The sequence below is a fragment of the Montipora capricornis genome, chromosome 7 (genome assembly GCF_036669925.1).
Source record: "Montipora capricornis isolate CH-2021 chromosome 7, ASM3666992v2, whole genome shotgun sequence".
Lineage (NCBI taxonomy): Eukaryota > Metazoa > Cnidaria > Anthozoa > Scleractinia > Acroporidae > Montipora > Montipora capricornis.
In genome coordinates, this window is record NC_090889.1 from 28212284 (window position 1) to 28226280 (window position 13997).

Below are 13997 nucleotides of genomic sequence, written 5' to 3' on the forward strand. Positions count from 1 at the left end.
ATGTATGGAGGAGATATATACGGTACCACATACACACAAAGAACGATGATGGACGTGTATATGTTGGTGAAAAATGTAGCGACATAAACCTAAAATAGGAGGCTGGAGAGATTTTCTGCGACAGGGGAGGATATTCCCTTCTCTCAAATTGGCCTTAACAACTCTGATGTCCAACTGAAATTTCTAGGAAACGATCGATAGCAACAGATCGAACTGGTTTGCCATGCTGTTGAAAGTGTCAAACACGATTGCTCGGTATTCTGCAGCGCTTTGTTTTCTTCTCTTCTTAGCAGGCTCTGCCAATGGTATTCGCGAGCGATGGCTTCATCATGTATCAGACGCCAGCATTCATTTCCTGGCAATTGCATACTCTGTCGCTGTATTGATATCCATGGCCACTTACATCTACGGATACAGAGAGTTTGCGAAAGGATTCTGTCATCTTTGGATGGGCGTGCTTTTTAGTGTCTTATCCTTCACAGAAATTGCATTTGATCATCCAATTGATTCTCTTCACGACCTGGATGCCACGGACATTTTAATCATGGCTAGCACAGCAGTTCACTGTTTCAGAGCATTGATTGTAAGATTGTGTTGTAAACCTGCTTATGAAACCACCTTCCTCACATCTGAAGAGTTCTTTCTCCTACTGGGTTTTTTATCAGGGACCACTGGAACCATGCACTTTGCAAACATGCTAACAATAATTTTAGCAGTCACAACTCACCTGATTGCATTTCATCTAAAGTCAAGCATTGTGATGCTGAGTGCAGTTGCCCTTTGTCTAACAGGAAGCATTTATTTCTTTCCAGCAAGTAATGTCAACTACAATCCATTCATATTGTCTGCATTTTGCATTCACCTTGCATTTGAATCAGTAATTGACATTTACTTCTCAAGGCTTTCTTTGATAGAATCCTGGAAAACATTTATTTTCCTGCAAAAGTGTATTCATAGGTTGCAGGTATTTGTGGTTTTGATATTGGAAGCTCTGTTTTATGGGTTTTGCATGCAGCTCATCCAGCAACCTCATTTACCAGTGTACAAATTACCAGTATTTGTGCTTCTGTCCATTCCATGGTTGTGGTTTCATTTTATGTTTATCATAACATGTTGGGGATTTTTAGGAAAACTGGAAGAATGTTGCATTGTCTTGAATGCAAGGGGAGAATTCAGCGACAACTTCATGTCAGAGATCATGGCATCAAAAGGTATTCGACATTTTTGTTTGGTATCTCAGATTGTGACTTTGTACACTTTGTTGTCGACAGTTATGCTAACAGCTTCTGCATGGCAACCAACAAACCCAGTTTTCATTGCCGAACTTTTCATTGTCCTTCCTGTTGAGTTACTGGTGTGTGACATGCTTACAAAGCTTGGGAAATCTGTGGGAGGAACAGCTATTGGGTATGCTGTGGTTGCACCGTCTCACAAGTACAGTCCAACTGGTGGTGTCATTGTTCTAGCAGAAAATGCTTTCCAATCTGTTAACACTAAAGCAATGGAACTGATAAGTATTGTGTCAAGATTCTTCTCAAGTCACATGATTCATAATTTTGGCACTGATTTTTCAACAAGTGGTATTTCTGCTGATTATATCAAAAAGAAGATAGATTCATTTTTTGAGCAGCGTGTTCTCCCTGGCTTGCACTATGATACCTACATTCTGTACTACAGTGGCTATGTTCTAGACAATGGCAATTGGGCACTAACAGATAACAACACTCTTTCATTACATGCAATATTGAAACAGTGGAGGTGCAAGAATTCATCAGCTGGAGCAAGGCTTATACTATTTCTGGACACTGCTCATTCTGACAAATGGGTGGATGATGTTTGGAAAGTTGAAAAGGACATCATTGCAATTCAAACAGGGAAATTAATGGTCACTTATGATCCAGAACAGGGAAACATGTTTCCTTTAGGTGAATTGACAAAATTATTGTGGGATGATGTCAGAATCAGTGATGTTTCTCAATCAGACAGCTACTCTTTGAAAAACAGTAAAAAAGTGCAGCCAGTTTATGGTGTTTCCAGAGAATGGTGTTCTTTTAAGTTCCATGAGCCAACAGTAGAAGACATTTGCCTGCATGTTGAGCAAAACTTTCCAAGATTCATCAAACCAATCACTAAGATCTTCACTCATTTGCCATGTAACACAAATGTCCTTGGTGTGTTTGACTGGCTTTCTAATAGCTTTCATCGAATAAAGATGCGTTTGTTCCCTCCCGCTATTTACGACACTGGTCATGGATTTAAGCTTGTAGGTTAAAGGTCCACATTCACCCTACAGGCATTGCATGCCATAGAACAATTTTCATATATGAAAATCCAGCCAAAGCTGAAATTCATCCTGGCAATCAGAATGCCATGATAAGCAATGCAAATTTCCATAACAATAACAAATGGCTGAAAAGTCTGTCGGTTGAAAGTGGGCCTTTAAGATGTTTCTGAGTCACCAATGATTATTTGTCTTTCATAATATTGCAAAAAACTATTATTATTCTTGTAGATGTTACAAATTTCTGCTGGAAGCGATTATTTTCTCCTATCATGGTTATTATGACCAATGATTTCTACAGTCTCATGTCGCATGTTGCAAGCAAAAACTGAGAATAAAATGGTGAAGACAGTTATAGGAAAATAAATTGTTGGCGATTTTGTTTTGCAATATCTTTAGTTTAAACATAGGACCCTGAACAGTATTATTCTTCAAAGTTAAGCATCCTTTATTGCTCCAAATTTGGTAGAGATTTAAAGTGGTACTCTGATCAAATCACTTCCTTTTTGTCTTCAGATTTTCAAAGTGTGTTTGCTAAACACCTGCCTGGCAAAAGTTTGAGCTTGGATTTGTATCCAAAGGCAGTTTACCGACATTACTAAACAACTAACACCGAAACAACAGATCACCAAAACACCATGTATGACTCCACCATACATTGAATACTAACCGAAAAAACAGTTGGATTTGAGATTAAATATCGTTTTAGGCCCATTAGACCTAAATCGTTGTTGTTCCTTATCTCAGTCTTCATCTGAATCTTAATCTTAATCTCAATGAATTTGGAGCAATAACGTTTTAGGACATCTTTTTTTACGATATTTCATCTCAAATCCAACCTTTGTCGGTTTGTATTCAATGTATGGTGGGGTCATACATGGTGTTTTCCTGCTTCGTTTGGCTGTTTCACTTTTTCGCTGTTTCGTGGTTTAGTAATGCCCGCAGTTTACTTTAAGTTTTACTTTAAGTTTTGGATTTCACAGTCTGCCATTAGTCACGTTCAAAACTGGCCGACTAGACCTCAGAGGGTTGGATCTAGGGAAATGTGACGTCATTCACTCAATAGCTTAAAATTTCAGCGTATAAACGCACTTTATTATGTACGGAAAACACTACTTTAAAGATCTCCTGTGCTGCATATTAATTCAGTCATGTAGAAACACATTGAATTCTTAAACCAATGAGTCTTTTGACGTCATTTTCTCCTCGATCCAGCTCCTTCAAGATTTTAAAGTTAGTAATCATGGACCATTAAATAGAAGATTCCCAGTTAAAATAAACAAGTGTCTTTTTCAAATCAAGGCAGTATGCATAAAGCCCTTTTGATTATTATGTCAAGCAAATAGAGAACACACATATATATATACTGTTAAAATGTGCTATGTAGCAAAGTTGGTGTTGGCAAAATCATAGCTGCTGAAAAGAAGGTTAAGTTTTAAAAAAAGTTAACAAAATTATGGTATATACAGTGTATACAAGGTCCTGCAGTATTACGATATTTCTTCTTAAACAAAGGTCTCTACAACACATACAATGTAAAGTACATGTACATCAAATAAATAAAGTGGAAGGTATTGGTGCAATGCTTTGCGATGTCATTTATGAAGATAATTTAAAATTCTCTTAATATAATAATAATAATAATAATAATAATAATAATAATTTTTTTTTTTTAAAGAGAATAAACATTTTAATACTCATAAAAAGCCTACATACAGACAGCAGTGCTAAATATCAAAATCCTATTTACAAAGTTAACTTCTAAAAGAAAAAAAAGTAAAACATTTCAAAACACCATTCGATTTCTGTTAGCTGAAACAGATATTATAATAATAATAATAATAATAATAATAATAATAATAATAATAATAATAATAATAATAATAATAATAATAATAAGATAGTCCACAAATTTACTTACATACATGTAATTATGTGGACATCTCAATTGGCATGTGTGTAGAGACTAAAGAAGGTCCTGTCATCATTTCAAATTTGTTTCTTAAATCCTATTAAAACTGCTATCTCAAAATTAATGTGGATTAGCAACATTATGCTCTTTAATACATGAGTACCTTTGAAGCCATTGCAATAGGTGGAAGCATACTGGTGGAAATACGTTATTTGAAATAATAAGGGCCCAGGGGCAAAAACCATTCTTTTATTGACTGAGTGAGCAGCCAAAGCATTTCGACCAGAAATCAAATTTAACCTGTTACAGGTTAAATTTGATTTCTGGTCAAAATGATTTTAACCTAGGTTGATTTGTAATTTCTTTGTGTCTGGTATACATGTCATAAATAAAGACAATGAAATTATAAATCAAGCTTACGTAGGTTTAAATCATTTTGATCTGAAATCAAATTTAACCTGCAGCATGGACAATTGTGGCCTTACTGTGATTTTCATAAATAAATTCTGTGGAATCTCACCTTCAAGAGCCAAACTGCATTTTGGCTCCCATCAATCAAATTTCCAAACATAGCTGCGAAGATTGACTTCGCCTCTGGAAAGTGAATTGGAGTTTTTGTTTAGTAAAAAGATTCATAGTGGAGCTCCACAGGGCACCATGAGTAAGAAAATAATTAGGGTAATCCATCTGTGTGAGCAAAGTTGTTTTTGGTCACCATACCGAGGTTATGACTAGAAAGGATACCAAGAATGGTGAGACCCTTCGTGACACATATACAGGTGTAACCTTTGGCAGATAAACAACACTGCTGGGTTAAAGTGCATCTGAACTCAAATATTTTTTGTTCCTAATATAAATCTCCCTATCCAAAGCAAACATATGTCAGCATTGTCAACAAGAATTTCACTTTTTCTGTGCCGTGCAAGCCACATAAACTTGGCAGAACTAGCAGGAATATGGACCCACAACCGTGATGTGAGAGGCATGGCTCTACTCTCGATTTTACGTCACACAGTGCTTTGCATTTCTGTTTTCAAAGAAATTTTGCATTGCAAAGCAGTTTGTGACATAAAATCGAGAAGAGGCCCATGGCTGTCACATCACGGTTGTGGGTCCAAATTACTGGTTGTTTTGACAACTGCGTGCTTCTTTCCCACCATGTATAAAAAAGGAAATTGTGAGCTAAGAATGGTAAAACATGCTTGCTTTTGGTCGGTAGATTAATATTGTAGACAAAAAATATTTGAGTTTTGGTGCACTTTAAGCACTGATCTCTAGTGATTGGGTCCAAACAATGACTTGAAATGGTTAGTTTTCATACATGTAAATTGCTCTGGTGACAGACTTTAAACCATTAACTCCTTGTCTAACGCCGCACGATTTTACTTGTCAGTCGAGCGGTGCAGGGTGGTTCAGGTGTCAATGGGTTAAACTACACAAAACTAAGTGTTCCACCTTATTTTGGAGCAAAGTGACCATATGTCCACCCCTCTATGTATGCCAATGTGACCAGGATCATGTAACCATCTCGCGGGCTCATGTTTAGAGAATTCATCAATACTTGCGTACTTGTCTCCAGCTACTGTAGTTACAGCATACAACTTTTATATTGGACACCCATGTTCTAGTTAATTGACACCTGTCAAAACAAAGTATCTGCTGACCAGTATTGTGACCATATCACGAGCTCAAGTTTAAAGCTCATCGAGGTCAGTTGTTTTCTTGAAGTTGACCACTGAACAGATACTGGTTTTTGATTGGATTACAGGCTCAAGCCAGGTTAACTCATTGAAAGAATAAAATAGGCTTGGCTTGCCTAAATCTATACATTACAGATTCCATGGCTTTCCATCGGTGCAGAGTTCAGATGTACCGTGGGAACCAAAGAGCTGTTTGGTAGGTTATGTAAATTATGTATAATTATTGATTTCGGCATATGTGGTTTTGGGTCAACTCTCAGCTTGGCGTTGGAAGTTTGATTGATGGGAGTCAAACGTAGTTTGGCTGTTGGTGCTTGAAGATTAGATTCTGCAGAATTACATGTATCAACATCGCGGTAACATGAAAGTCAGGCAAATTTTTCTCAAACTCTTCACCTGTTACAATCACACTTTTTTTAGCATATTCAAGGTATAAGTTGATCAGTGGAAGCTGTTGAAATCCATAATATTTCCAACAAAAAGAGGCAAAATAACATGACAATTTTGGTTGCATAATATTGCTTACAAAATTTTTGTAAGCAATATTAAGCAACCAAAATTCTTCTGAAATTTTGCATTTGATGAAAATTCAGTTTTATCTGAACAAAGGTTTTCAAATGTCCAATAATTATTATGAAATAGCATTTTGTTTTCAATGCACAATTACACTGTATTGTTAATAGAATATTGTCCTTGTCTTATGGCTGGGTAATTCTGTGATACCTTCCAGCTTTGCTTTGGCAAAGTCCCACAAGTAAAAATCAATGATGACTGAATTTAAGATGGCATCAAGTTCCCCTGATGATAATGAACTGAATTCAAGATCATTTTGAGATTTCTTCTGTAATTCCTGGTAAATCAGCTCAACTCCCCAGATGGAGTTTCCCCTTATTTCTAACTCAAGCCGATCTCCAGATGGGATGATCTCTCCCCTTTTTAGCTTCTCCATCAACTTGTTTGTATATTTTAGGACACTGAGATGTAGGAGGGACTGAGGCACTTTGTAATCAGCAAACATGGTGAGAAAAGAAATATCATGGAAGCTGCCCCATGCTTTTCCTTCAAAACAAGCCCAGATGTCAGATATTAAAATTTGGGCTCGCTTGTAAAATGATACCTTTGTACCATCAAAGTCTGACTCATCTTGAAAACACTTGAAGATGCTTGTGATCAGTGCAAGAAGTTTCTTGGCACTACCATTGCACTCTGATATGACGTTGGTAAAGGAGTTTCTGTAATCATTTGCCAGTATTTTGCCAACTTCATTTAAATTTGTTGCTCTTTCCTCAAGCAGTGGCATCACTGTTGGAGTTTCTGATCTGAAGATGTGTTGCAGTTCCTTGGAAGTAACTCCAGCATAGTACGATGGTGTAGTGAAGGGAATTCCTTCCTACAAACAGTGGTGAAAAGTATCTTGCTTAACCAAGACAAGAAAGTCAAGGGGAAAATTTCAAGCATTAAATTTTAAGAAACCATCTTATGACAGAAATCAAAACAATAAATGCAACTTTGGTAGCTAGACATACAACATCTTATATACAGGGATGCAAACTTGAGAGAAGCAGCTAAACAGTCAAGCAGCTGTTTGATTGTAACAATTAGCATGAGGAGTGATGGCTTCAGATCTTCAATGGTAAACACAGGTACAGTAGGAGATGTGTTTTGGCGGATGAGTCGGATAAATAACATTTCAAGGCAAAACTTGGGGAGCAGGGATATAATACAATACAATACAATACAATACAATATACACTAAATTGACCACTCCCCATAGGGGTCTTTTCAGGGCCAATGAAACACAACGAAACGACAGAACAGAACAACAACAACAACAACGACTGTTAAGAATCCCTACTGGCCGGAGGCAAACCAGTTGGCTATTTACAAGTGCAGCTGGGAAGTTGAACCAGGGACTACCAGGATCAAATTCAACGGGTGGTCAGAGCGGGTCTTGAACCTGGAATCTCCGGATCTCAAGGCAAGCACCCTAACCACTGGGTGCACACTGCCTCCTCAATGGGATGGTGCAGTGTTGAGAGCCTCCCACCAATGTGGACCAGGTTTGATTTCCGGACACAGCGTTATATATAAGTTGAGTTTGCTGGTTCTCTAGGCTGCTCCAAGAGGTTTTTTTTTCCAGGAACTCCAGTTTTCCCCTCTCCACAAAAACCAATGTTTTATATGATTTGAGTTTAATTGATATCATTTTCATGTACAGCATCCCCAAGAAGTAGGTAACCCGGTACTAGAAGAATGACTTGACACTTAAATAAAGTTTGTCCAGAATGCCATCCTTATCCCGTATGAAAGACAGTGCTGTATCACATTTACAAACTCAAGGACAGCTGGGAGTTTGTAGTTGTGATATACAGAGCTGCAAACATTGTAAACTACCCATAAAGTAAGTAAGTAAGTGAGTAAATGTAAATAAAAATCTTATTTAAACAGGGTAGTCCATTTAGCTCAAAGGTTGGTATCCATAGGGGCCCTGTATAAATAACATCAATGAGTTAAAAATACAATTTATGTTCACAGATTAAAACTGTTATAACTTTACCTTCAAAAATAAAACTATGTTAAAAATCTAAATAAGAACACTAATATACTAAAGAAACCAGATCCAACCATTGTTTTTGTAGTAAGAGGCAGTTCAATGAAAAAGAAAAAAAATTTTGTATGAGATAGACAATTCTTTTGTTTCCTTCTTGGGAATAATTAATGATTAAATCATTACAGAATAATGCCAGCCAGTTATTTAGCATACAATAATGCTTCATTTTTTAAATTGCTGCCACAGTCTCGCTCTGTTTCCCCCCTCTTCCAATCATCCATCAGTTTTACAAGTTCTGGTACCAAGAATTAGTTTGAATCCTCAACGGATAGTAACCCCAAATTTTTGGGTCTTTTTGCAGGTACTGGAAGGCATTGTATTTTTGGTCACTCAGAATTAGTCTTTATTTGGTGTAATCTCTGCTCTGGTACCTGCAGAAGGAACCGAATTTTTGTTCAACTTTGTACCCAATTAATTTTGCTCTAGCATGCAGTTTTCAATAGACCAGCTCTAGTGCATCATGGGTAATCAGGGCAACATAGTGGGAAATTCAAAGCACAAAATAATTAACTGTACATGACTCTGCTTTATAGACTTTTGCCTTCATAAGCCAAACAAATAAGTTCAAGTTCACAACTGAGATGAACTGGACTTGCCATCTATTCTTTGGAATTCCTAAATATTGCTTTTCTGTCTCCACACATTCTCTTTAGAATTATTGCAGGAAATGTATGGCATAAACTTTTTTTGTTTTTTAAATTTCTTCAATAGCCATTCTCTCCAAGTTTATCCTGCCGCACATTTGAGTGCATATCTTCTGTTCTGGAAAATAAAAAGGCCCAAAAATTGCATATCATGATTACTTTTCATCGTTTTGAACTTCCACACAAACCTTTGAATTTCTCTCCATCTTGCCCTGATTACCCATGATGCACTCAAGAGCGTGGACACATCTATTCATATTTACCTTCAGGGCTCTGTTGATAGAAGCGCACAAAGCCCAGTAACCAGTGTAATTCCTTCCCTCAAATCGAACAGTCCACGGTTCCACATCTTCTTCGGTCCAAAAAGAAAAGTTCAGTGTATCTAATACAGCAATCCAGTCCACAGTTGACTCTGTCATTTCTTTTGGGTGTAACTCGTGTTCTTTCCAAATTTTGAAACTGTATTTCTTCGACTTTAAGCAATCAAATATCACTTTAGATGCTTCCTTCACACCTTGTATGCATATAGACACATCTTGGCTTTTAGAGGAAATAAGTTTAGCCGATTCGCGCGGATATAGGGGCTTTGCATTTCTCTTATGATATGAATTGGTCGACATCTTGGTATATTTTTCCCGATATTTTTGGGCGCACACGTGGGCAAAATTACTTTACCTGTGTAGGGAGGGGTGGGACAGTCACCGGGCACCTGCTCCTCCTGTAGATATACCTACTTTTTTGTGATAGTGCACTACTGACTATGTCATCGGAGCTCTCTCAGCGAGTGGGTATAAGGTGAGCGTAAGATTTGTAGGCCTGTAGCGCGTGCATGATTCAGATACCAATGAACGGTTTTCTTGAATTACAAGAATTGATGTTTGTTTGCGGCCCACTTGCCGCCTTTTTCATATCTTAATTTCCTTAATGAAAAGAGAATGAAAACTGTTTCAGCACCTCATTGTCAAATTAACAGACTTATTTAAATTCTTAAATGTCTTAAGTCAAAATCACTCTTTTCACGTCTACGGAGACCGTCACGCCAGCTCACATTCCACAGTCGACATACTGCAGGTCAAATAAACAAGAAAAAAATTCACCAGTCGACCATAATATTTTAACTCTCAAAGACCAGATCAATTTCTCTGCCTGCAATGAAAAACAATCAACAGTAACTTCCTCGAAACGGAAAGAAAAAACAGTACAAAACTATTTTCATCTTTATCGATGCGATCGATCAGCAAAAAATGTACGATTTCATCAGCTTGTTTGTGTTGAAATTCTCAGAGTGCTGTGCTCAAGAATTTTGCCCAGTGATAGAAAACATGAGCTCTTCTGAATTAAATGAAACATTAAAAAATCGCAACTTAATAATAATAATAATAATAATGAGTCTTTATTCGATCAAAAGATAAAAACACATATCTTATGTTACAATATAAATTAATATCTAAAAATAAGTCTATTCGAAAATACATTCATGAAGCGGGTAGTCCGTACTAGTGGTTTCACTACTGTGTTTCTTCTCAAGTTATAATTAGTGTCTTTGATTTCAGGTAATAGATTATATATAGTATGATTACAATCAGATAATACGTTCTTAACTTAGTTTTCACATATGTCGAAATCTTTTAGTCATCGAGTGTAAGTGTACGTTCAGCAACACCACTATAATTTTGCTAAATGGTAAACGTCAATTAGATCGGCTAGTCTGTGTCTGTTGATTTCACTGCTCTCCGCCGATACCTTGTCTACCAAAAAAATTAACAAGCTGGTTTTTACAAGCAATCAACATTTCGGTTAAACAGGCATAAACGTACGGTAAGAGCCGCGTCTGTCTGGTCTTCTCTAGACAGAGGTCAGAGATGGTTTCATGCATACTGGGACGCCTAAAATGCTCTGTTGTAAACATGGCAATTGACGACTGAAGTTGTCTCTCTGGTCTTTCTGAAGGTGAATTCCATCACCTACCGAGACAATTTGGGCAACTTTTTAAAGCTAAAATCTTCAATCCATGCGGTATTTTGACGGTAGGACTGGATGACCCGACACTTATAAACAATCTATTAAACGAGAATCGGGGATGGAATGGCACAATTACCCAGAAGTCTTTTTGGCCATGAACCAGGCAACTTAACAAGGACGAGACTGGCCCTCATCAAATGGCTAAAACGCTGCCGGAGGAAAAAGTACTGAGAAGAACATCTCTAGCCAGATAATAAGGAATAGCCCTTGTGTGTACTCTTAAGGTGGACTTTTGATTTCTGAACAAAGTTTTATTATAGAAAATTCACGACAAAGTAGTGCTTTTTTCGCTGTTATTTTCGTGGCAAACAACTGGCCTTTCGTACTTTCTTCTCAAAGGAACGCCATAATCTCAATAACAGAATATTGAGATTTATATTTGAAAATTACCTGTCCTGTTACCACTTAAGTCAAACTCTACATCTCTGTGCAATAACCGTATTTAAAATGTCCTCATATCACTGTACAAAAGTATGTTGCTGTTGTTTTTTTTAAAGGATTTTCTTGCTTTTATCATGCAAAGATACGTTTTCTCTCCCGTCCTTTTCTTATGCATGATTTTGGGGGAAATTACATTCTGTCTCTCAATACACCTAGAACAACCAGTCATTGTCTTAATGTTTTTTTTTTTCTTACGTATCAGCTATTTTAACTTGCACAAATCGCTATTTCATTTTATCCGTACCACTGTGTTTACAGAGAATCCAGCGCCGCATTTTGTACAGCGGCTTTTCTTTTTATTTAACATATCTTTACATATTGTGTATTTAGTTATGTAGCTGTAAATGCTATGTATTTTCGCTGTAAATGTAATGTCTCGAATATATTAGCTCTTGCAGTTATTCTGAAATTGGAGATGAAATAATAAAAGTTTATGCATGCATGTATGTATGTTACCTTTAGCAGGGCGCGTGCGTACAATTTCTAATCTGCGACTTCAGTGCTTACCATATGACAGATAAAATGAATTTTGCCTTGAATATATAAGCCATCGAATTCTTAGTCTAAATTGACAAGGGCGGTCTGGAGCTGTGAGTAGGCGTGGGATTTGTCTTATATGGTTTAGGGGCCGACATATCTCTCCCTCAATGCCGTACCGGGAGGCAAGGTCGGTAGCAGAAAGCAGCGAAGGGCCAACTGCGTCCAAAAGCGATCGCACGGGCCGAAATGCCGGGATGACTCGTTTGGTACGACGCTCCAGCGCCATGTCTGGAGGTACTGCGTTTTTCTCTCTTCTTCAAACATTCCGTCCGCGCACGCGTAAATGTTCTGGCTCTCCGCCGATACCTTGTCTACCAAAAACGTTAACACGCTGCTTTTTACAAGCAATTGACATTTCAGTTGAACAGATTCTAAGGGCATAAACGTACGGTAAGAGCCACGCCTGTCTGGTCTTTTCTACACAGTGGTCACAGATGGTTTCATGCATACTGGGATGCCTAAAATGTTGTGTTGTAAACATGGCGTTTGACGAGTGAAGTTGTCTCTCTGGCCTTTCTGTGGATGAATTCCAGCACCTACCGAGACAATTTGGGCAAGTTTTTAAAGCTAAAATCTTCAATCCATGCGGTATTTTGCCGGTAGGACTGGATGACCGGACACTTATAAACGATCTATTAAATGAGAATCGGGGATCTTTCCTCGTCATGGAATGGCACAATTACCCAGAATTCTTTTTGGCCACGAACCAGGCAATCTGACAAGCACGACACTGGCCCTCATCAAATGGCGATGGCGCGGCCGTAGGAAAAAGTACGGAGAAGAACATCTCTAGCCAGATGATAAGGAATAGCCCTTGTGTGTACTCTTAAGGTGGACTTTTGATTTCTAAACAAAGTTTTATAATAGAGAATTGGCGACAAAGTAGTGCTTTTTTCGCTGTTATTTTCGTGGCAAACAACTGGCCTTTCGTAATTTCTTCTCAAAGGAACGCTATAATGTCAATAAGAGAATACTGAGATTTTATTTGAAAATTACCTGTCCCCTTACCACTTAAGTCAAACTCTACATCTCTATGCGATAAGCGTATTCAAAATGTCCTCATATTACTGTAAAAAAGTATGTTGCTGTTGTTTTTTTTAAAGGATTTTCTTGCTTTTATCATGCAAAGATACGTTTTCTCTCCCGTCCTCTTCTTATGCATGATTTTGGCGGAAATTACATTCTGTCCCTCAATACACCTAGAACAACCAGTCATTGTCGTAATGTTTTTTTTTTTTTCTTACGTATCAGCTATTTTAACTTGCACAAATCGCTATTTCATTTTATCCGTACCACTGTGTTTACTAGTTTTTACAGAGAATCCAGCGCCGCATTTTGTACAGCGGCTTTTCTTTTTATTTAACATATCTTTACATATTGTGTATTTAGTTATGTAGCTGTAAATGCTATGTATTTTCGCTGTAAATGTAATGTCTCGAATATATTAGCTCTTGCAGTTATTCTGAAATTGGAGATGAAATAATAAAAGTTTATGCATGCATGTATGTATGTTACCTTTAGCAGGGCGCGTGCGTACAATTTCTAATCTGCGACTTCAGTGCTTACCATATGACAGATAAAATGAATTTTGCCTTGAATATATAAGCCATCGAATTCTTAGTCTAAATTGACAAGGGCGGTCTGGAGCTGTGAGTAGGCGTGGGATTTGTCTTATATGGTTTAGGGGCCGACATATCTCTCCCTCAATGCCGTACCGGGAGGCAAGGTCGGTAGCAGAAAGCAGCGAAGGGCCAACTGCGTCCAAAAGCGATCGCACGGGCCGAAATCCCGGGATGACTCGTTTGGTACGACGCTCCAGCGCCATGTCTGGAGGTACTGCGTTTTT

The 13997-nt window shown here is 37.7% G+C and overlaps 2 protein-coding genes across 2 annotated transcripts; one reads left to right on the top strand and one right to left on the bottom strand.

The window, feature by feature from the left end:
* Positions 1-32: 32 nt before the first annotated feature.
* Positions 33-3864, top strand: LOC138056766 (transmembrane protein 168-like). The gene has a single exon (XM_068902653.1). It carries the CDS (start codon positions 224-226, stop codon positions 2270-2272), a length of 2049 nt encoding a protein of 682 aa, XP_068758754.1. The 5' UTR covers positions 33-223; the 3' UTR covers positions 2273-3864.
* Positions 3865-6250: 2386 nt separating this feature from the next.
* On the bottom strand, positions 6251-9895 carry LOC138056770 (queuosine 5'-phosphate N-glycosylase/hydrolase-like). Its single transcript, XM_068902656.1, has 2 exons — positions 9412-9895; positions 6251-7283 (listed from the first exon to the last, which is right to left on the bottom strand). Exons 1-2 carry the CDS (start codon positions 9766-9768, stop codon positions 6570-6572), a joined length of 1071 nt encoding a protein of 356 aa, XP_068758757.1. The 5' UTR covers positions 9769-9895; the 3' UTR covers positions 6251-6569.
* Positions 9896-13997: the final 4102 nt, after the last annotated feature.

Coding starts and splice junctions, on each gene's coding strand:
- LOC138056766 (XM_068902653.1), top strand. CDS start 224: ATGCTGTTGAAAGTGTCAAACACGATTGCTCGGTATTCTGCAGCGCTT.
- LOC138056770 (XM_068902656.1), bottom strand. CDS start 9,768: ATGTCGACCAATTCATATCATAAGAGAAATGCAAAGCCCCTATATCCG. Junction 7,284..9,411: donor CTATCAACAGAGCCCTGAAG/GTAAATATGAAT, acceptor CACTGTTTGTAG/GAAGGAATTCCCTTCACTAC.